The following is a 24,697-nucleotide window of genomic DNA, read 5'->3' as shown; positions in this document are numbered from 1 at the left end:
TGAGCGCGGGAAGATTATTAAAGAAACGTGTACTGTGTGTACTGTTGTTGTTCGTCGTGGCTGCCTTTTGTGGCATACTTCTTCATTTTTAGACACTACAGTAGACAAAACCTGGAATGATATCATAGTTTTGTGCTATTCCCATATTTACTAGCCAAGAAGAAGAATGGGCGTGTAAAAGAGAGCTACGGCTATATCTCGGACATCTGACGTATCACCATTTTGAGTTTTATCAAAGCGATTATAGAAAATTGAGAAAACAGATTAAGCAGACAAGCAAGAAAACAAACAAATAGGTGAAAAGGATAACATTTGTTTTTTGGAGGAAAAGGGGGAAGTTTCCTGCAAATGGTGATAAACAATAGCACAGAAAAACTCACCAGTATGTTATTCCGAATGAAATTGACCCATTCTTGCAATCAAAGCGAGGTGAGAATATCAGACTCTGCTTCTGCATGAGGTTAAGTGTTAAGGGGTCGTCGCATTTCACATAGGAAACAAGTTTCCCTGTTTTCCCCTCTGTCTGATCACCGAAACGTATTCTCACAAGATGACAAAGCTGATCCAGCCTTTAGATAGGCCACTATATTGTTTATTTGTTTGCCGCTGCTCTACAGGAATCAACACGACTTCGAAGAAAGTTAATCGATTAACTATGGTCTGATCAGAGAGACTTAGTCTGAGAACATAACAAGGCTGATGCAACTGTTTAAGACTGATTTAAGATAGGTTATTTTATTAACCAGCCCAGCAAGTTTCCTCTAAGACAAGCCCATCGATACAGAAATCACGATTCCTAATAAGAACTTAACAAATGTGACGATTTCATGAAGACGAATAGGTTTCCTCTCAAGTTGAGTAGATGTCATAATTACTTATTAGACTTAGTTTAACGAATTGGGTGCCGCTGCTTGTTGTTAGCAGTTTGATCTTGCGTTCGTGTGTCTTCCTCTTGGTGGTCAGTTTATTTCCATTCTTAAATGCCATTAATAAGGGTTTCAATGGGGTTAACCGTCAACCGTCAACGTACTAACCAAAATTTTAGCTGTCAACTGTCAAATACGCAATATTTTTACTGTCAACCATCAAACAAGCAAGCTAATGTCAGCTGTGAAATGTCTCCGATATCCTTAAATAAGAACTACACAATTGCCTTAGTAACAGGCATGGGTCAAGTTCTGTTGTTTATAAATACAAATGTTGATGTATACATAAAAATACATGTATATAAAAAGTCATTTAACTTCTAGTCACGAGTAAATCTTGTTCGTGGCCGAACTGACTTCCGGTGTGGAAACATTTCCTGGTGTCGTAAAACGTTGACAACGTTGTTTAACGCGTAACTAGAGAAATTACAGCCAAATCAGCGTGTTTAGCTCGTTGTATAAACGACATTCCCAATTTTCACACCAAAAAATCTCGAGTCAGCTCTTCACGCTGGCGTGTGAACAAACATGTCAGCTTCGTTCTCTTTAAAGATTATCTTGTAGCTTGATTGAAATTTGTATCAAACAAAGTGACAGCAGAAATAAAATTTGTCTTTGATTTTAAAACATGTTCCTTAAGTTTTTACGTCAATCCCGCCTTTGTTTGAAAGCTATCTTACAAACAGTTGTATTTATACGTATGATGCACGATCCTCGCAGTAGAGAGCGCTATTTATGCAATAGCGAAAATCAGACCTGAAAAAAATCAGGCCGGTACGGGATTCGAACCACTGACCTTGGCGATACTAGTGCAGCGCTCTACCAATTGAGCTAACAAGCCAACTGGGAGCAGGTCGTTAAGTTGATTCGTAATAAACCCTTGATGATAAATCAGATACGATGAATATATGAAGTTCATATATTTTGAACTGCGGTTATAGATACGTATGATGCACGACCCTCGCCGTAGATTTTGCATAAATAGCCCTCTCTACTGCGAGGATCGTGCATCATACGTATCGATAACCGCAGTTCAAAATATATGAACTTCATATATTCATCGTATCTAATTGTATTTCTGTGTGTTACTTCATAAACTGGAAGGTTGGTTAAAAACAGGGCATTTTATCCAACTTTAAAATTCAATATCTTCGCGTTAAATCAATTCCCAAAAAAATCCTTTGGACATGTAAAAGAACGATTTCTTGGCTTTCGAAATCCAGATTTTTCAATGTATTTCATTTAGTACCACATACTTGGATTGAAGGTTATTTTTTAGTAAGTTTTCATCTTAATGAAAGAGGGTTCGCGGAATGTAATTATATTTTCAAAGTAAATGGAAGAGGATTGCTCAATTTCTTTTTCACTCATATTTTGGCATCATTCTACAAGATTCAGTAGAATTCATTTCTGTAGAGTGTGTTGTTTCGTTAAGCGAAGCCTTCTTATTCGTCCCTAAATTGTAAGCTCAAATTGTGGCAAATTCTCAGGATTCAGTTATTATAAAAAAACTAATCAATATTTAGCCAAACAAATGACGCAGTGTTTTCTTTTACATTAAAGTCAACCTAACCTCAGAATATGGGCCAGATTGAATTTGGAGCTGTAGCCACGGAATGTTTGACCGATGGTAACATTTCCTCTTAAAAGTTATAATTAAAGTGGCAATAGAAACAGGTTTTTCTTGTATCCCTCAATCAAAGGCGGGATTGACGTAAAAACTTAAGCAACATGTTTTCAAATCAAAGACATAGACCTAGAGAGTAGGGGATAGGAGGGGAGCTTATTCGAGATGGGCGTTTGTTTGACATTATAAACTAGGGAGTGGGAGCTTATTTGAACAAGGAAACTTATTCCAGGAAAGATGGTGGTCAAAGCATTTTATAAAAGCCATGGGGTGAATGTAATATCAAATGCTATTGTATGAGAACCACAGTTACATCAGGATTGCAGCACATGTGTGTTCAGGTGTACAGGACATTTGATGTCATACTATACAAGTACATTGTAGAGTTATGCATTGACCGCTTTTTTATGTGGCAAAAATCAATTCTACATTCGTAGAGTATGCACAGTGCTCAAGAGGGTCTCTGAGTTCGCAAGTACATGTGGGAAACACAATGTCCACACCAAGAAAGATTCCATAAATCAAGAAACATATGGACAAGACCCCAGTCTGCTACTTTATTGTATACATAACTTTGAAAAACGGTTGGTTGCTCGACAGGTCAGGCTATAACAAGAGAAAACAGCTAACGACATGTATAAAGCCCTTTACCTCCCATCAGGGAACAAGAGAGAAATTCTCTTTACAATATCAATGCAATATCAAGTAGACAAGTGAAAAGGGGGCTTATTTAGCTGATCCAGTATCAAATCTCCGAGGAAGCATTTCAAGAATTGGATGTTAGATAGTTTTTAGAGTTGTGCCGTTTTCATCCAACACGCCAAATTTTTATTTGAGTGCAGGCGAAATCGCGGATATCTCTGGAGTACAAATATGGCGTGATATTTGTACTCGTCTCGCGCGTTACTTGTAGTCAACGAAGCACAATTGGATAATAACTGTAGATATTAATGTCTTTAACTAAGAGATTTTGCAAAAATCGTCCCTTACATGTTGTCAAATTACATCCATAAAGCTCAAATTTGAGGGCACAAGTGTTGGAGCACTTTGTTGGGTATAATCTTATGTACTGTGCTATATGAAAAGGTTTGAAAAGGACTGTTTTGTTTGTATCATCATTTACATTGGCTTGAAACACCTTGAACAAAAACTTAAAAAAAAAATTATCACTTGCTTAAACATGTAATTGTCATGTTAATTCCTGTGTACGACAAATATAAGCAATTTATGAACCTTACCTAGCACCACGATACCCATGTATATGTTTGCCAAATAAAAAAAAATATTATCCTTCCCTAAACAACACCACCAAAACCTTCCCCACCCCCTTCCCTACTAAAAATAGAGGGGTCCGAATAACCGGGTATGTGTGCTGTTATACAATGAATTCGATTCTCTTTACCTTTACTTTTCCCTCCTCTGTAAAGTTGTTCTAATTGTTTCCGTCAATACTGAAACTCACATAATAGTGGGTAACAAAGGAGCCAGAAAAACCTTGTGTAACAATTGCCATAATATTTCTTGAATACTGTAAATTCACTTGTAAACATGGATTTCTATCATTTCTACCAGGGACCCATGCTTTGCTATTGCTTAACCGTGCGTACTTAGCATATGAATCAGAATTTAGTAATGTTGATGCTGTGATATCGCTGGCTGGAATAATACCTCTTGCTATACCAAAGTCAAGTGGGGAACAATCTAATAAAGCATTAATCAAAATCAAATGAAATCTAGTTTCTAAAGTGTGTGGTCAAACTATTTGTATACACACACCAGCAATTCACCTGGATAAATAAGCCTAACCTATACAACCTAGCACCCTCTCCCCCTCCCCCTCCAAGGAGATCTGTACATATAGACTTGATATTACGCTAAAAATCAATAAATAAATAAATAAATAAATAAAAGGCACAGTTGACTCATTGAAGAATGGAGGTATCAATGATCTACAGCTGAAACTCACACAGCAAAATGAAATATATATATTTTTATACAATTCAGCGGAAGGTAAGAGCTCTTAATAATTTCTTTTTCTTTTTTCTCTCTCAATTCTAAACTACCACACTAGCTAAATTCGAAAGAGATATTATAAATAATTTACTTAAATATGTGCATATTTTTTAACAAGAAAGTAGAAAGCAATTACGATATTTTAACAGCTATATACGAATGTACACTGTGCTCTACGGGGTGGGCGCTCATTCGGAGCAGGGAAGTGTTTTAGATTGAGAGCTTGGGGGGCTTACAGTTTGTATCAGAGGAAATACAGTGTACAGATCAAATAACATTCTATAAGAGCATGTAATGAACGTAAGGTGAAATCAGGACTTACTGGATGTGTATAGCTCTGATTTTAGGATTATCAGAAAATGTATGGCAAACATGTTACTTCCTTGAAATGCCTTGCCTATTTGCAAGTACTTAACAGCTTATTGAATTTGGTAACCAACAGACCGCCTCCCAGTTACCTCAATGGATAGTGCGCTGGACTGTTGTGCGGGAGGGTTCGAGCCCCGGCCGGACCAACACTCAAGGTCTTAAAATGATTAGGAAGAATTTGCTACCTTTCTATAACATCAAGAAATGGTTAGATATTCTAGTCTTCTCGGATAGGGACGAATAAATGGAGGTCCCGTCTCCTGCAGGGTTGGGGTAGGAGACGTTCATTTCCCACACACGAGATTACTGTGTGATGGATGTCCTCCTCTGGGGTGGAATGCGTGGGAATGTGAGATTGATATGGACTGAAGCGGCTGCCAGAGGCGCCTGAGAAAATGCCGACGTCCGTTCTCAACCTTAACAACATCTCATTGTAACAAACCTGTCATTCAGCTCTCTGCAAAAGGTTTGAATGAGCATCATATTAATATCATATTAGTATCCATGTACACTTTGATACACAGTGCTCATAAAGTCTTTTGGCTCATGAGTATATCGGATCAATAACATAGTCACACCTAAATTTTACAATTTTACATGAATCAAAATACCTACTTCCGGCGAACACCTCATGATGACTTTAAATTTTAAAAACGTGTATAAATTCAGCTCCAAGATTAAGGTAGCATATTCACGGTCCTGGCGGCAAGGATAAATTAGGTGTCAAAGTGAAAAATATTTCTGAGTGTAAGTGACCATTAAGAAATAAAAAAAAAATGTGATTTTTTTTTCACAAAAGATCGATCTTAGTATGCGAAACATAAATAAAATTTTCACACAAGAGTTTTGAGAAAAGACGAGCAATTAAATTTTGGCCAATTTTGATGATTGGCGCTGTTAAAAACAGGCTACAGAGTGGGGAAGTGATTTTTGCTCGGAAAATAATTATTTTACAACACTTCGAAAACCCAAGGTGGTTTCGATCAATTTGGGCCTAAGACATTCATGGGCAAAGTTTAATAGAAAACGAGTTTTTCTACCGAGATTCACGGGCCACTTTTAAAGACACTGCGTCTTAATCGTAACCATTTCCTTCCTTGGTTCTTTTCGCCGTGGATTACTTTTTGTTTGGTTTTTTTCTACTACTCAGGAAACGTCAAAAATGCAAATTTCATCGACCGATCCATAGTGAAATCATGAAGACGAATGAAAAACGGAGAAGAGTATTGAGAATAGAAAAGTCAAGTAAAAAATGAAATCTTTTCCGGTATGCATGTTTGCAGATTCTTTGCAATGTTTACGTCTGGTTGATGTTTTGAATATTGCTACCGTCAGATTAAATACGATTTATGGTGTACATGACATATTCTAGAGAAGTAAAGTTTGGTAAATAAATGTAAACAGGACATCAGACACAACAACTAAGGTTTAGACGTATTCACTATCCTTTCGTCAATTTCCTCTTGCTGAAAGTGTTTGTGATGAACAAATTATCGGGAGCAGGAAAGCAATGGGACTGCAATAGGAACTTGGACTGATTTATTGAATTATTCCAGGAAAGAATGATGTCACCAGCGACTAACGTGAACTATAGAAGGTGTTCTCCTGCTCCGTGTTATCTTACAATTAGCACATAAATTTGTGCGTGATACACGTGAGTGCTAAATCTCGTCTCAGCGAAACTCGGTGGAAATTTCCTATTTACAAGTGCAGAAGCGAAAGCATGTAAAACAAATATTATACCGCGACTTGCAAACAGTTTTGTTTTTAATTCTTGAGCACATTGTGGGAAATACTTGTTTGTCGGAATGGAAAAAGTGTATTTTGCGGTTTATTCTGCTCTTCTTTTGCTAACTGGAATCATACACATGAAGAGTGTTGCTGGTGAGCACAATCAATGGCTACAAGTTTCCTTTCTAAATTATATTTCGTATCCAACTGAAAGCCGACAATGAAGCATGCTTAAAATGTTTGAAAACGATCCTCGCAGAAATGAACACTACTTACAGTCAGACTAAGTAAAGCGTAACCCTCAAGATTACATAAATGAATTGATCAAATGGATATTGAACCCACCAGTCGCTTCAAGAATGCAATAATGAATTGATTATTTGATTATTGAACCCGTTAGCCGTTTCAAGAATGCAATAATGGATTGATTATTTTAATATTGAACCCGATAGCCGTATCCGTTTTGAAAAGGCGCGGATCATTGTTCAAATTAGAAGTCCATTTTTGAAGTCCGATAAGATTGTTCTATTTGACGAGGAATCCTGAAAATGAACAAACTGCACTGTAAAAACACTGCGAAAACAGTCGATTGCAAAATTTATCGAAATCAAAAAAGTCCTGCGACGGCTTCGCCCGTAAACTATTTTTTCCGACCATGAATACACACAAGAATTTCTATAAGTTCGTCAAGATGTAAATAGGCGATAAAAGCTCTCGATAGCATTCCATTTACAACATTTACAAGAAGTTCTACACAACACTCGCACTCACCTCTCCCCCCATGTCTGACGCCATGTTGAAATAGTTCCGATCCATCATCACGTGTTCGCATAATCCAATCACAATGGACTTCTGATTTGAACAATGATCCGCGCCTTTTCAAAACGAATACGGCTATCGGGTTCAATATTCAAATAATCAATTTATTATTGCATTCTTGAAACGGTTAGTGGGTTCCATGTTCAAATATTAAATTTGTTATTGCGCTCCTGAAACGATTAGTGGGTTCGATATTCAAATAATCAAATCATTAATGTAATCCTGAGGGGTACGCTTGACTTAGTTTGACGGTAAGTAGTAGTTAAAATAAAGCCTACCAAACAAAAGAAGAAAAGAATGTGAAACCAAACCACAGCTGGTTAATCAACAGTGCGTAGTGTATCAATTTAAATGTAACCTGTGTGATACAGGGAGCTATGTTGGTTACACACGTGGGCATTTATATGCCCGCGTGGATAGCCATAAGAGCACGTCATCTTCAGCACGCAAGCGCTACGACAACGACCACGCAGGTGCTGTCCCTGAGGACCTTCTTAGCTGTTTCAAAGTTCTCAAGAAGTGCATGAACAAATTCGATTGTCTTGTCAACGAGATGCTTTACATCAAACAATTAACACCGAGTTTGCACGTGCAAACGGATTCTATCCGTGCTAAAGTATTTGTGTAGCTACCTCCCCTATGCAAATTGTAACTGTTGAACTCGCATTTCTTAATTTTATTTTCATTTGTACCCTTGATAATGGCGTCATGAAGTAGCCGAAACGTCGGTATTTTATATCGTTCGTTTTTACCTGTCTATGTAAAACGAAAGTAAACAAACAAAAAAAGAGTCAGGCCTGTACGGGATTTAAACCCATGACCTCTGTGATACCGCTGTAGTGCTCTACCAACGGAGGCAACAAGCCAACTGGGGCTGGTCATTATTTTGGCTCGTATGAAACCTATGGTCATAATGACCAGCTCCTAGTTGACTTTTTATCTCAGTCGGTAGTATACTGCACCGGTCTCGCAGAGGTCATGGTTTCAAATCCTGTACAAGCCTACATTTTTTTTTTCAGACCTTACTTTGACTACTACTTAAGCAGTATTCATTCCTGCGAGAATAATTTGGAAATAGTACTGTGCACTGACACATGCTGCCGGCCCATAACACGTTTGATATCAAAATGTACTCGGACACATCTTCAAAACTATAAATTTACGATCGCTGTTGCAATTTCAGGGTAGTCAAACTAAAAAGTGGAGGTATTTATTGTCCAGGTTTGACTGTTGAAAGTAAGATTTGATAAAAGTAATGCTTAGTAGGCAAGGGACTTGTCCTACACGCCAGCGCTCAGCATTCCACGGCAAACTAAATCTAAAGTGTACTAAAAAAGCTAATTTAAAAAGAAAACAAGTAAGAAATAATATACATGTGCAGCCAGCTGTCCCCCCCCCCCCCCCTGCTCCTTGTCTCTATTGAGAGTCGTGAGGAATGGGAATTCCTGATGGAAACTATACAGAACATTACAACCCCTGAGTACTTCATAGGCTTGAGAAAATATACATCAACTAGGGTGTGGAGATGGTTAAGTGATAACAGCATAGTAACTGCGTCCAAAAAAGGAGAATGGCCATGGGCAGAAGGACAACCTAGTGACAATAAAGGTCGCGAGAACTGTGTGGAGGTGTACAAAGATTATGATGTCAATTATGGGCTCTATAATGATATGAATTGCGACATGAAAAAAAGATTCTGTTGGATTCATATGTGAATGTAAAAGTGGAAGAGGCAATATTTCCTCGTCGATTCAAATTACATGAAACTAAAAATAAGCATTGGTCAAACCTATTACGGCCCATTCCTTCTATCGAAAGTCGATTGCATCGAGGAAGATAGTTAAAGAAAAACACATAACATAATGCAAATGCCAGATAGACAAGTTATTATATAGGGATCTTGCTGTGAGCAAATAAGCTCTTCTCGATTCATATATTTTTTTAATTTTATTTTTGGCGTATAGCTATTGATTCATTAATCTACGTTTTTTGCTTATAATGAGATACACCACCGTTACCATTGCTTTACATTTCTCTTAAAAATGGACAGACATTCACAATCTTACAACAATAAGTTAATTTCCTTATTTATTTTTAGAGAAAAAATCAGCGACGGGACGGTGTCCACCAGAATAGGTGACAATTGGCGTTATACTACCGAAACAGGTAGACTGCTTTTTCGGAGACGCGTAAAACACTTGCCGCTGGTGAGAAACATTAAAATTAAGCCCATATTATCTATCCGTGACGCCTCAAACGTAAACGCACGTAATCGCATTCTTTCACATTGCTGAGATTCAAACGATACATACATACATACATACACTTTATTGATGCTCCCTAAGTGGGCTTTTCAGCTCAATAGAATAAAAAAAAAAAAAAAAATACAAATATATAAATTAATTGAGAATGTAAATACAATAATATTATAATTACAAAATATATATCAATAATATAATATATCAACTTAATAAAACATTTGCAAGATGACGTCTAAAATTCCTGGGGCATTTTAAGGACTTAATGTTATCATTCAAGGAGTTCCAGAGTTTGGCTCCTCTGTAAGCAAAGGAGCGCTGCCCTGTTGACAGGCGACATAAAGGTATATCCAAAGCACCAGATGATCGAGTTTGTCTATTATGGACTTGAGAACGTGATTTAGACATATCAGCAAGATAGTCTGGAACAAGCTTGTTAATACATTTGTGCATCATAGTAGCGTCATTTAGAATGAGTTTCTCTCTAATAGGAAGCCATTTCAACGATCGCAACCCATCCGAAATATGGTCATACTTTCTTAGTCCCAGAATAATTCGTCCAGCAAAGTTTTGGACTTTTTGTAACTTGTCAATATTGCTGCTGCTGGTATTACTCCAGACAGTTGAACAATATTGGAGTTTATTGAAGACAAATGAATTTATTACTAACAGAAGTGTTTTCCTATCTAGGAGGTGCTTGATTCTGTTAATTTGGTACAGTTTAAAAAGGCATTTAGAGGCAATCTCAGTGATATGTTGGTTATAACTGAGGTGTGTGTCGAGAAGAACACCCAAGTCCTTAACGACAGGCACAGGTGTTATTTCCTTGTCAAAAAGTGTTATACTGAATGATGACAGTTTCTTTAAAAGTTGTGGTACTCCAACAGCTAGAACCTTAGTTTTGTCCGGATTAATCAAAAGAGAGTTTTTACAGCACCACTGAGATATTCTCGTAAGATCTTCGTTTAAGGAGAGGATGGACGTGGGTAATTCGGCAGGTGAAAAGGACAAATACAATTTACAATCATCAACATAGGAGGCAGATAGACAACGTTTAGGAACAGAAAGGAGGTCGTTAACATAGATTGTAAACAAAACCGGACCTAAAATAGAGCCTTGCGGAACTCCGAACTCAAGTGGGAGTACTTTAGAAACTGCGTCACCAATTCGAACGCACTGTTGTCGGTTAGAAAGGTAACTCTGAAACCAATTCAACGCACCCTGGGAAAAATCGAGATTTTGTAGCTTGGATAACAAGATGTCGTGTCGAATACTATCAAATGCTTTAGACATATCTAATAAGACCATGATGGAAACTTTCTTGTTATCCATAGCCTGGAGCAACTGATCTGTAACGTACAACAGAGCTGTTTCTGTCGAGTGAAGCTTTCTATTTCCACTCTGATGTGCTGCCAGTTTATTATTTCTAATTAGATGCTCCATAAGTTGTCCATGTACCAACCTTTCAGTGACTTTTGAGACTATTGGCGGGCTTTTCATCAAAATACGAGAAAGGTCTTATATTGGTGGTAAAAGCGTAGACGATAGCCTAAGGTGTATGATAATCACTTCGATTTTAGCTGAAAAGAATATTGTAGAACAATTTAGCTGGATCATTTTGTATTACTTAACGAAAGCGGATAAACGACGACCTACAGCAAAAGCGCGGGAAAAGAAATGCGAAGGAATGTTATCACGTGCGTTTGCTTTTTGTGCCAACATCTGTTTAGTCATGTGATCACCTTTGCCACTCACGGCAACTGTTACGCACGTCTCTTCGGAAAAACAGTCCACCTGTTTCGGTAGTAACTGTCAAAGGCATGACTTACCCAACATATCTGTACATGTCCAAACGATAATTATAATGATTATTAGTGCTGAATGTGCGTACAAATCAAGTAAAGAGACATTACTTCCCTCGAATTACTCTGAGCAACCCCTACCTAACACTTCTCTAACTTTGAGTTCATACGTGTAGATAAATATAAAGGAACAAACAAGCAATAACAAAAACAAAAAGAAAAGAGCCAAAAAAAAAAAAAAAACCTAGGAAAAAGAAAATAATACCCATATTTTTGCATACTTTTGGTTCTCCTTTTATGTCTGTGTTTTTTTGTTATTCACCACCATTATTATCATCGTCATTTTTGGCTTAAGAATATTTTTTAAATTTTATAATAAGAATACTAGTAGTGAGTCACTAACTTTGGTTTCATGTTGGTCCTAAGGAATGAATAATGAATCTCAGGCATCGACATCTTCACGGGTCAGAAAATCAACAACAAGTGCGTCAAATACCCAGAAAATGTTCTATTCAAGTTCACTACTATCCACCATAAAACACGGACCCACTTTCGATCTTTCTAAAGAAGGTTTGAAATCCTATTATGACATAGTGCAGATATTAGATAAACCTGAGTCATTTTGGATCGTTTACTTATAATGTATTATTCGTACACCGCCTAAAGATATATTTGTGCCTCTCGGCGCTTTCCTTATATGATTGACAGGCAATCATCGCACTTCACCAATTCGTGAATTTTCTTATTACTCTCCAAAACAAAACAATCTTCAAAGGTGGCAACTTCCAACAAACCAGGTAAGTGTGGGCATGACTCATCCAACAATTACGTCTAAATGATCATGTGAGTCAATGAATGTTGAATGTAGGTTTAAAATAAATAAAGTGCTCTAACTTCCCACGACTTACTCCGCGAAACGCCCAAAAGCTCCTTATATCTACAAAAGGAACAAAGAAACCATAAAAAAACATAAACATTATTTACCACAAATATCATCACCATCATCATCAAACTGAATTTAGAGTATTTTTAATCTCTATGGTTGAGTGAAAGGCTGAATTTATATTGAAAATGCTAACAGCGAATCACTAACCCAAGTTGATTTGATGTTTCCCTTTAGCACCAACTTATAAATCCCAGGCATCGGAAACTCTTCGGTTCAAACAATCACCCACAACTACGACGGGGACTCACTAAGAACACCATTCAAGCAAACCATCGTCGGCTCTAAAACACAAACCCACAATTGATCTTTCTACTGAAGGTTTTAAATCCCAGTGTAAGTCAATTATCACCGTTAAGAAAGATTTAAGATAACATATGTCTATGCCTTTAAATATTACTAGCTTCCACCTCTTCCGGAAAAAAAAGGGAAAAAATTCAAATTAAGATGTAGGTAAAGGCAAAGAAATGGTATAACTTGAGCTAAGATAAATGGAATCATATCATTTTTTAAGCGTTGTGTCGAATCTTTTGGCTCCATGCCTTATCTAAAACAGCCTTTTATGTATATATCTGTAAAGGGATTATGTTTGGGAATACCGTCATTGAATATCTCTTGGCAGACGATGTGCATACCAGCAAGCCTAACATGGTTGTAATGGTAGTGGTGCCACTGGCCATTTTTATCCTGATCCTTGTAATCGCTATTGGATTAATTTTCTTTCGAAGACATCAGAGCCATCGTAAACACTGTAATTGTCTTGCATTGTGCTCTCAATTGGTCCTAGTCAAGCCTTTTTTTTTTCTCGTGAAGAAAACTTCTTTTTCATCTGTCTTTATATATTTGACATTTCCTTTACTCTTTACCTTAAGTGATACATATTATAAACCAACTGCGCATAATTATAACAACCTGTACATAGCATCCCCATTACAACCCTGTACATGAATTTCAAATAATTGCAGCAGTTTGCCATGCATTATAGTATTGTTAATTTGTTTGGCAATGCTTAAAAAATATCAGACTTACCTTTCGTAATTATTTTTCCTTTTCTGTCAACGCTAACAACAACGACAATGGTGAAAATTAACTGGTGACTCGATGTTTGGGAATTACTGTGAAAATGATATTACATTAAGTAAGTTGACGCTTGATTACTGATTTATTTTTAACCGCATTTTTAACATTAAGTGACTAGAAGGAAACACATGATTCGCTGCAACTCTGAGTTTCGTGCGTTAAGATTAAATCTGCCTGATGAGTGCTTAACGCACGAAACTCAGAGTTGCAGCGAATCATATATGTTTCCTTTTAGTCACTTCATGTTATATACCGCTCTACGCAAATGTGTATTGAGCCCTTTTTAAGTATAACCACATTTCTATCATCTTTTCTTATTACGTGTAATGGGCATAATGGCAGAAAAGGTTCGCTTTGCGACTCTCAGTTATGTTAAACAAACCACTGTACCGGAAGCTATTAGAGTACTTGAATCCAGAAAGAAAAATAAGCAAAGCAACAAATTTATCAAATGGACAGGGGATTAAAATGTACTTCGGCATATCGTTTTGGCTGGGTGTCAACTGACCCCTCGACAACGAAAAATCGCTTCAAAGTTGCAGATACCCAGGGTAGTAGTCTTTCCGTGTCATGACCCTCCTGAAAAAAGCAAGGTTTTGAGATTAACGTATAGTCGGGACTGATAATATTTAGAAGAGGCAGGATATTCAGTACAGTGACAACATGAACTGATTTAACAAGGCTGAATAAGTAATTATTAGATTGCTGAGCCCTGGAAACAGTATTCAGAGAAATTAATTTCTAATTTCTTTTGTCATAGATGATGATTCGGCCAAGATCGTGCCATATGCACCTACGAGAGGCCTTTGAACTCTGAACAGACATCCTTCGACCGTGTGCTTGTTCAACAAACGCAGAGCTCACTGAATTTACCGTTCACTTAACCCTTTCAAAAATGGAATCCGAACTGGCAACCTGGAGACAGTGAGCGACTGCAAAAAAGAGTGCGAGTATGATAACATAGATGAGACTCAGCGAAAGTCGAAGTCAGTAAGTGAGGGATTTTCAGATCTTCAGGAGCGATAACGAAGAACCACACTGGTGGTGAGTGATAAAAGAGGAATAGAGCAGCCAAGCAGTTCCTGCGATGAAAAAGAAGGAAAGAAGGACTATGTTTACAAAAAAGGAAAAGGCAGAGCCAGTTCTAAAGCAGGCGCCCTAAAAAATCTTCCGAATCACCCTCGGAAAGGAACTAGCTGGTTACCTGGTGACCGGACGTCCTTTATAGGGCTCGAAGTCAATACAAAGACCGCCATGAACGAGACACCCAAGACTGGCAAGAATACAGATTACTTGTATGCAGTTGTTGACAAGACGAAAAAGAAGAGGAAACCGCCACAGGTAAAAATATTTCACCTACCAGAGCAAGAATTGTCTTCATGATTACCTGTTACCGTGACTACGAACTTCAGCGCTGTTTGACTTAAGAAAACAATATTGATAAATTTACCTCCTCGATTTATAATATATAAATATTATAGCTGTGCGCGCAGCTAGCTAGAGCATGGTAAATGGACAAATCTTTTAGTATCCTCTGAAAAATACTAAAGTTATACTTCTTACTAAACAACCGTGAGGGTCGTACTGGAAAAAAAAAAAAAAAAAAAAAAAATTATGCTGAGTAGGATTACGGACCGAGCAAAAACAAAAGCACCGTACAACTGAGGGCCATAATTCACCAGTACGACTCGAGAAAGCGGCGTTGATGAATAGTTTATTATGCGTCAAAACTCGTTAAATTTGATTTTTTCCGCCTTTCGTAACCAAAATATACGGCTTATGACAGTCACCGTCAGAAAACGGTTCGTACAGTGCACGGTAAAGTACAAACCAAGGTAGAACCAAATTGGAACACTGAGATTTACCTCAAGATTACCTTGAGACATAGTAAATATGTAAATAAAAACTAACAAAGAAACAAACGAGCAAAAATAAGAAACAAAACAAAACAAAACAACAGCAAAAGGAAGCAAATGAAACAAAATAAAGTAAAATATTGATCAAAAGCAAAATAAGACACAACTGACCGGGTCATCTTATCATACTGTGATCATATCATTTATGTTCTGTTCGTTTGTCTGTTTTTGTTGTTGTTGTTATTTGTTGTTGTTGTTGTTATTTTTTTGTTGTTGTAGTTGTTCTTTTACTCACTACTACGTTGCTATCATTATTCAGTATCGCTATTTGTTTTATGTTTGATCTAGATGCCCCCTCCCTACCGCGGTCTTGTGTACGCAGATCTGGCCCTCTCCCGAGAAAACTACGCCAAGCTTGTCAAAGAACAGTCCCAGACAGTATACGCCCACGTTGATCAAGCAAGTCAAGACCCTAAGCGTAAAGATATTAGAGCAAAATCATGAGGAAACAAAGGAAGGAGAAGACTGGTGAACTCTCTTCGTTTCCAATCTTCAAAAGAATTATTGAATGATAAAAAGAAAGAAAAAAAAAATTAAAGCTAAACTTACAGAAAATGACTCTAATAATAACACGTCATTGCTGTGGAGACAGTATTAAGTAATCACTTGTTTTGTCGTTACAAATACCGGACTATTTTGGTAGAAATGATTTCAATAAATTGTACCATGGATAAATGAAGTTCATATATTTTGAACTGCGGTATTAAATACGTATGATGTACGATCCTTCGCAGTAGATAGCGCTATTTATGCAATAGCGAAAAATCAGACCTGAAAAAAATCAGGCCTGTAAGGGATTCGAACCACTGACCTCTGCGATACTAGTGCAGCGCTCTACCAATTGAGCTAACAAGCCAACTGGGAGCAGGCCTGATTTTTTTCAGGTCTGATTCTCGCTATTGGATAAATATCGCTATCTACTGCGAAGAATCGCGCATCATACGTAAATTGTACCATGTTGATTAGAACAACTTAAACTGTCATATACCAGAGTGCGTAGGTTGATACTCATTAAGGTACGTATAAAACCTACGAAATCAGTCTTACTTCCAGGGGATAAGTTGATAGAGTTCGACATCGGCGTCTCATCCATGGGCGTACTGAAGGAAAACATTTCAAAATTTTAACATGCCTTCTAGTTGCAGTTGGTTTCAAGCAAAATAAAAAAATTGCGAAACAAAGCTTTGAAAATATCCCTAATGATTTTTCCCTTTTATAGATAAGTCATAAATCTCCGAGGACTAATGACATTGACTTAAACCGCAGCTTCAAATGTGTCAAATTGTAATACCCGTTTTAACGTTTGTGTTTTCGAACAACACGGTACTGTCTAATTTAAAAACAATAAAAGATGAATGAGTCATCGCACAGAATGCCTCGACATCATCAATTATTCATGAGCACTGAAGCGGGAGATTTGAATGCAATCGGACCTTGAAAAGCCCAGAATAAGAGAATAAAAAGGCCGAAACTAGCGAAGCAGTGTTGATAAAACTCGCTTTTTCAATAATCAAAAGCAATAAGTCAGAAACCCAAGAGTGGGTTTTTGAAGAAGAAGAATTTATCTTTAATTTAAGCTTAAAAATAGGAAGTTCAATTTTTGAAAGTATAAGGACTATCCCTGAGCCTCTGAAAATGCAGAAAAAACGGACATTTTTAGTATGAAGACCGATTTTAAGAGCGATTTTTTGCAAAATCAAACCGGCTTCCAAAAACCCAAGAAATGTAGGATGGAACTTTCCCGAAACAGAATCCCTTTTAACTTTGGAAATAAGTGAACGATAACCACCATTGCTCACAGTTTTAAAATTTTCTGTCGAAGTTCCTTTCGAAAAATGGCGTGTTTCAAATTCGACTCCATTATTTTCAGTCCATGTTTCAAGAAAACAATTCATTTATAAAAAAAAGAAAATTACCACAAGTTTTAAAAATGATCTTAGTGCATCAGCTGCTCTGTACCACTAGACCAAGCGATGATGAATGATAGAAGCAAAATGAACTCATAGAACCCCTGTTCGACCCTATTTTTAAACATGTAGTTCCACCTTTTGTTGAGGAGAGCAACCAGTATTTGTAATTCAAATGAGCGGTGAAACTGACTCGGCCTCCCACACCAGTAACGAATAAGACCTTTATTAAGGTAGTCGAACTAATCATTGCGTAAGTTCTAGCTTAACACAGTGTGTGACTTTATTTCGTTTCGAAGAAACAAGTGTCAGAGTGACTTGATGTGACTCGTTACGTCCTTTCCATCATGGAAAAATTGTGCGAATGTTTTTTTCCGACGAAAATCGAGTTCTAGACGGGAATGATAGAACGAACGGTTTCAAAATTGAGCACTATTCTAGCTTGTAACACATGCGCGTAATGTGTGACTTTTTTTTCTAACAACGGCATAAGCAATAGCTTTATAAGCTTTTGTTTCTTGGCTCTGCCTCGACAACTGAAGTTAATGAGCTCAACCAATATTAGGGTTGGCGAATGGTCCTTCAAAAACTCTGGGTCTCGCAAAATTTTTTGTCGAATTTCGTAGGTCTCGCAGTCTCGTTTTTTCAGCGGTTATGTGCGTCTCGAAGTCTCGTTTTCTATACGAAGGTTCTCGTAGTCTCGATTTTTTGCAAGGCTAAGGTCTCGAAGTCCCGATTCGTTTGTTGGTTTTTTTCTTTTTTAATGACGTCTTCTTTTAGTTGAAATAAGCAAACAAATACGAAAATGCTATGCTTAATAGACCCTTAATCAAATACTTAGTTTGAATTAACTTTTTTTTTCCAAAAAAAATTAGTCTTTTGAATATTAACTTTTATTTCCTGTAGACGTAGCTGGTGGTTTTGATTTTCCCGCTTTCGACGCGATCGCCGGAAAGCGATCGAGTGTATGGTAGTTTCAATATTTCAACCTACTTTGCCAACTTTTGCCATCTCGGGCAAACAATCCCAGGTAAAGCCACCATCAGTGCAACTTGCGACCTAGATCTTTCATAGTAGCTTACAGTAATAGGACTGCGGGACTTGACTGGCCAAGAGTGGCGTGGTTGTTTTCACGAGGCCAGGCTTGAAGTTTTACTGGTAGACTAGTAGCGAATTGTCGGCACATTCATAAATACCAACATCTATATATAGAGTACTTACGTGATTAGTGCTTTCGCTTCCGATGAGAAGAAGAAGACCTTATGCCCATTTCGGTTTCCTCCATTGTTTTAAACGCTTCCACCTTAACTGAGTTAAAACACGGCCACGCGTTCTTTCTGACGGCTTCCAGACAACTTGAGTTGTAAGTGACGGCGTGTCAGTCAAAAAAATCAAAGGGAAACGACCAAGCGCAATCTCCTGACCGGGAATTAGGTAATGACCAGGAAAAAAATTAGAATTTATTGACTGTTGACAGATTTTCAGATCTGATGTCTCGTACAAGGGTTTATAACAAAATGATCCTTTGTGAGACTATTGTACAAGCTCATTCTAGCTCATCCTCATAGCTCTCAACCAAATCTGGGGCACGCAATTTAAGAGTCTGAACGTCTCGCGCTCCCACTCGAAACCCTTTGAATTCTTGGTCTCGCAATGTAAAAAGTCAAGATGTTTCGGGCTCGCAGAGAAAAACGCTAGTCTCGCTGTCTCGCAAAGTCTTGCATTTACCATTCGCCACCCCTAAGATTAACCGAGGAGGAATGCGTGCGTGATCTTTGACCGATGATAGCTCTCTAAAACTCGTTTTGCCGCTAATAATACAGATTATAGTTGTTTTCGTTACTGCAAGTAAATGTCTCAAGAACAATAGGCATTCTGCGCGATTGTGGTAGTTTTATCTAATCAGTGGGAAATGTTTGTCGTTATTTGCGATACAACTATCTGCCAGGAAATGTTGGACAGGAGGGTATTCTGGTAATGTTTTATTTGTTTTACATGTGTGAAACAAATAACTGTTAAATCGCTAAGCTTTGAATTTCAAGAATCGCTTATCTTCTTATTGACTATTCCTGTAAGAAACATCGGTAGCACTGGCTCGGCTAACACAGGGTTAAAACGTCGGGCATAAGTCATCGAGGAGATCAATTCGAGCAGGCGATGAATTAGCTTTCCGCGCAAAATGTTCAAGGAAAACAAAAGCTGTCCTGCAAAGAAGGGAAAAAAGAGTTGTACCCTTTTAAAACACCGTGACGCACTGGCTTGTGAAGTTAACTGCAACGCGAGTGAGACAATTTGGTTATAACAGCCTGAAAGCACGCCATCTAGTCGTTACAAGGTGCACACATGCGCAAACGTGTGACCACTGTGTTAACTCGGCTGCGCCTCGTGAACCACTTACACATTGTGTCGTTGCCTGTGATCTTTTACTAAACAGAAGCACGAGAACCGGGCTTTCATTTGCCAATTAAATGTTACCGTTGCGTCATAGAATCCATTATCGATTCCTTTCTAACGACGAGTGAGACCATAAAGTACTTGCAAAAACGGGTATTAATCGGAAGCAACAGCATATCGAGTTCTCAAGATAAGAATTAGTCACACTATTTCAATCTCAGTTTGAAAAGGGATAGAAATTGCGTATTCAGTTTTTTTTTATCGTGTGTGTGTGTGTGTGTGTGTGTGTGTGTGTGTGTGTGTGTGTGTGTATGTGTGTGTGTGTTGTTAATAATTGTTGGCTCGAAAAATGTCTCGAAAATTTATAAAAATATAAGAGGTCTTGCCGTATTGCATTGTGGATTGTTTACATATCATGATCCTATGGAAAGTGTTATGAAAACTCATGATTTATCACTGCGTTTCACGCTATTTAATCGTCTTTCACGATATTGTCTTATTTATTCTAAAAAAAATTTTCTCAATCGAGCAACCAATTCGATCTTTAACTAAGGTCCGCCCAAGTTGCCGGTTTTGTCCGAGCATCCTCGAATTCTGCAATTTTTAAAAATTTTTTCCACGCTGCCTATTGCAGATAAACAATATCAAATCCCAGAAAATGTAATGCATTTATTGTTCAGAGCGCTGTGTAAATATTTATCGCGCAATATTGATGATAGCTGATCAGTTTGCGTCGTAAAAGTAAATGGTTTCTGGTTTGTTTGATAAAGCGGCTCTATGAGCTACATTACATTTCTACTGTGGCATTTCTTACAGCGTAATTGTGCAGTTATACAGCTCATTTCACACGGTTTCAGGGGACCCATAAGGGTAGGGTTGACAAGTCAGATGATGTATTGACTTGTGTACAGGGACAGATCAAAAAGTTCTGTCACTTCGCTTATATTTCCCTTGATGCACCAACAATTCCTAAAAATTGCTGTTACATTCCTTCGAAGTTACTTCCTTCGACTTCACTTCCGTACATCGTTGCATCCACATCTTTCACTTCTGGAAGCATTGACGGTACTCTGAAAAAGTTATAGATCTCGTCTCTGAATGGGCAGCCTAGGCAAACTCTTGCACCCTTGAAAATGGCTTTCATGAGAGAGATCAGGGTTTTAATTCATAGTTAGATACATGTACAGCATTTTTAAGGATCCTTTTCTGACTAAAGCAAAGAAGCTTCGGGCATTAAGCTCAGAACCTGTAAAACTTTGAGACGTCAGTGCCTGAGATGGGGCATCATTTGAAAAAAAATTGAACATTATTAAGTATGGAACAATTTTCTTTTATAAAAGCAAATGTCCTATTTTTATTTATTTATTTTTTTATTTTAATAAAAGTTTGCGTAGATTCCTAACTTTTTTAATTGAAAAGTTTCGGCCTTTGTCATGATTCTGAGACTTCCTGTCTGAAAGATATGAATCACAAGAAATTCTGCATACTAGCTGGACCATTCACAATTCACCATTTACCATTTGGTTACCGGAAATTGTGTGGTAAATCTAGATTGATAAACTGGGACAAAAGCAAATAGGGAAAGACTTGGGACTTGAGACGGTCGAAGTTTGGGGGGGGGGGTGGACGAAGGGGGGATTAGCAAAATTGTGCGTAAGTCTGGAAAACCCTGGCTACGTTCCTGTGTTCAAAGATAAAGAGAGTTTGAAAAGTAGACATTACTTTCGGAAACCTTCTGACTATTAATGGACAAATATATTTCCCCTTCATATAGCTAAAGTGTTTATAAAGAAAATTTCACAATGCAGTGTACGTGGCAATATCTGATAAAAAAAAGGACGTTAGAACACGATGTTGTTTATTTTGCAGAAACACACAGTGCTTGAAATCGAAAACTCAACTAAACCACCAAGGGAGGTTTCCTGCAAACAGAAAACACGCTTAGAACAAACGAAATTAAACTGAAATGAAAAACTCACCGATTGTTCGAGCTTAAGGTTTCTATAAACAACGATAATCCACTCTAACAAATATTTCGACATGAACGCGACGATTTCTTTTCCAAAAGCTATTGCTCGGATTACGTAAAACATAGTCCAGCAATGGGAGCTACACACGAGTAGGTGGTACGTCTCTCTAAAATTCAGAAGCTATTAATATCCAGCCATTTAACACGGGATTTAAATCCGAAAATGTTGCAATTGTAGTAAGAAAATTGATTAAAATCATATTTTTATGTTATTTTATATCACAGTTTTACTAAGTACTAAAACAACTAGTACACTTTAGGGTTCGGTAAATATCCAATACTCCCTACCTCCACTTTCGTGAATGATTGTTAGTTATTAGTCGGATAAGTGTAGGAATTTGACACCTTTGTTGGTGATTCTTTGAAACTAGTAGTTTCTGTTAGTTCAGGCTCACAAGTCGACCCTGACGAAAAACAAAAGATGAAATTTATTGCAGAAATTCATGTATCCAGAATTACCTACTTGCAGGTTACATATAACTATCTTGTTGTATTGTTCTATTTTACCTGTATGCTTATAAATTAAAAATTGATTCTTATGTCAGCGTGCGTTGATGGCATGGGGATAGGAAGAATACAGGAAGTCTGAAGAACACGAGAAAAGCGTAGGAGTTTCTTGGAACTCAGTCGAAAGCAAACGTCTAACTTCTTGAGATCCGTATTCCAAAGTTTTGAAAATTACCTCTTAAACACAGAAACTATGATAGCAACCAGGTGTGTGTTCGTGTTTCTAGCTTCAACTTGGTCAAACTGGAATTACATCGCGCCCAAAATTGATACCCTGATGATTCTTTTATCAAAACCGACGCAACAATTTCGATGCGATTACATTGCTATTGTACAGTGTACTGAAATATAAAGAAAATGCGTAAAGCGCATTTTTGATCAACATCGTCAGAGTTTTTATAACTTATTAAAAGATAACAAACGTGTATTCTATTCTTTATGAAAGTCTCCGATCTAAATGTTGCAGGATGACTCGCTAAGATAAAGCTTAGATACGATTCAAATTCGAATAACCAGGTATGTGTGCGGTTATAAAATGAATTATATTCGTTTACCTTAAATTCTCCTTGCTCTGTGTAGTTGTTCCAGTTGTTTCCATAAAACTCACATAATAGTGAGTAATATAGGAGCCTGGAAAGCCTTGTGTAGTAACTGCATTGACATTTCTTGCATACTGTTTATTCACCTGCATCCATGGATTTCTATCATTTGTATCAGGAGTCCATGCTTTGCTGTTGCTTAACCGTGCATAAAGATGAAATGAATCAGAATTCTGTGCTGATAATGCTGTGATATGCTTGTTTGGAATAATACCTCTTGCCATACCAAAGTCAGGTGGGTAACAACCTAATAAAACATGAATGAAAAACAAGTAAAAATGTAGTTTCTAAAGTGGGTCAAAAATTATTTGCACTTACACACACACACACACGCACAGACACACACACACACACACACACACCAGACTCTCAGCCAGATAGATAAACCTAACCTATACTAGCCTCCCCCCATCCAAGTAGATCTGTATAATTACATAGACCAGATATCAAGATAGCACTGAAAAGTGGAACCAAGTTACAGTTGCCTCACTCAAAATTGGTGGTATTAGTGATATGTAGCTAAAAACTCGCACACTAAAATGGAATATATCTTTTTACACAGTTAAGAGGAAGGTAAGAGCTCTTCATACTTTTTTTTCTCTTAATGCTAAATTACCTCACCAGCTAAGTCCGAGGTGAAATCATAATAATTTTCTGAAAAATGTGCATGTTTTTGAACGAGAAAGTAGGAAGCAATTACTATATTTTAACAGCTATATACATATGTACACTATGCTCTAGGGGATGGGTGCTTATTCTGGGAAGGGCAGCGTTTTAGAGCTTGGAGGCTTGCGGTTTCTACTATGGGAAATACAGTGGCCAAGCAAAAAAAAGCATTCTTTAAGAGCCATGTAATGAATATAAGTTAAAATGACCAGGACTTACCGAAAGTGTATCGCCCCGGCATCAGGATTGTCAGAAAATGTATGGCAAACATGTAGCTTCCCTGAAATGCCTTGCCTATTTCCTCATAAGGCACGCCATGTCATGCCATAAGACTACTTGACAGCTTGCTGAATTTGGTAACCAACATTCACCTACACTTTGATACACAGTGCCCACTCTTTTTGTTCATGGGTGCATCTGATCAAAATCATCGTCACACCTAAATTTTACAATTTTCCATGAATCCAAAAATACTTACTTCTGGCGAATACCTACATAGCTTTAAATTTTAAGAGCGTGTATGAATTCAGCTCCGAGAGTGAGGTAGCATATTCATGGTCGTGGCAGCAAAGGCAAATTAGATATCAAACTGAAAAATGATTTTGAGTGTAAGTGACAGTTAAAAAATTATTATTAAATGATTTTTTCTCACAAAAGATCGATCTTAGTATGCGAAACAAAACTAAAATTTTCACACAAGAGTTTGGAGAAAAGACGAGCAATTGAATTTTTTCCAAATTTGAGGATCGGCGCTGTTAAAAACGAGCCTCAGAGTGCGGAGGTGATTTTCGCTTGGAAAAGAATTATCTTAAAACATTTCGAAAACTCAGGTGGTTTTGATCACTTTTGGGGAGACAGAGTCGTGGGCAAAGTTTAAAAGAAGACGAGTTTTTATACCGAAATTCACGGTAACAGACAATTTGTCTTACCACTCACTATAACCTTCCTTGGTACTTCTCGCCGTGCACTGATTTTTGCTTTGTTTTGTTTTGTTTTGTTTTGTTTTTTTTTATCCGAGAAACGTCAAAAATGCAAATTTCATCGAAGGATCTACAATGGAATCACCAAAAGTGTTACAACGCAAAAATTCTGATTTCGTATTTTTTTTTTC

At 37.5% G+C, this 24,697-nt stretch overlaps 1 protein-coding gene and 1 pseudogene across 3 annotated transcripts; one reads left to right on the top strand and one right to left on the bottom strand.

Annotated features, from left to right (window-relative positions):
• The first annotated feature begins 13,903 nt into the window (after nt 1–13,903).
• LOC148723077 (uncharacterized) lies at nt 13,904–16,159 on the top strand (annotated as a pseudogene).
• A 3,889-nt stretch (nt 16,160–20,048) lies between these two features.
• LOC148723076 (lactadherin-like) lies at nt 20,049–24,002 on the bottom strand. 3 transcript variants are annotated; one of them, XR_015991942.1, is made up of 4 exons: nt 23,806–24,002; nt 22,876–23,167; nt 22,103–22,218; nt 20,049–20,855 (listed from the first exon to the last, which is right to left on the bottom strand). XR_015991942.1 is itself a non-coding variant. In XM_088734035.1 (3 exons), exons 1-3 carry the CDS (start codon nt 23,855–23,857, stop codon nt 22,206–22,208), a joined length of 357 nt encoding a protein of 118 aa, XP_088590161.1. In that variant the 5' UTR covers nt 23,858–24,002; the 3' UTR covers nt 22,001–22,205. The 3 variants fall into 3 exon arrangements, 1 of the variants encoding a protein (XP_088590161.1); XR_015991943.1 differs by lacking the exon at nt 20,049–20,855 and adding an exon at nt 20,934–21,238; XM_088734035.1 differs by lacking the exon at nt 20,049–20,855 and having other exon boundaries at nt 22,001–22,218.
• Between the last annotated feature and the right edge of the window lie 695 nt (nt 24,003–24,697).

This window comes from Stylophora pistillata, chromosome 9 (assembly GCF_964205215.1).
Source record: "Stylophora pistillata chromosome 9, jaStyPist1.2, whole genome shotgun sequence".
Taxonomy (NCBI): Eukaryota; Metazoa; Cnidaria; class Anthozoa; order Scleractinia; family Pocilloporidae; genus Stylophora; species Stylophora pistillata.
This window is presented reverse-complemented; position numbering and strand designations above follow the sequence as displayed.

Bases quoted from the DNA above. Each gene is read 5' to 3' on its own strand.
- LOC148723076 (XM_088734035.1), bottom strand. From the start codon at position 23,857: ATGTTTGCCATACATTTTCTGACAATCCTGATGCCGGGGCGATACACT. The intron at 23,168-23,805 runs GTAAGTCCTGGT...ATGTTTTATTAG, and splicing joins GCCGGGGCGATACACTTTCG to GTTGTTACCCACCTGACTTT.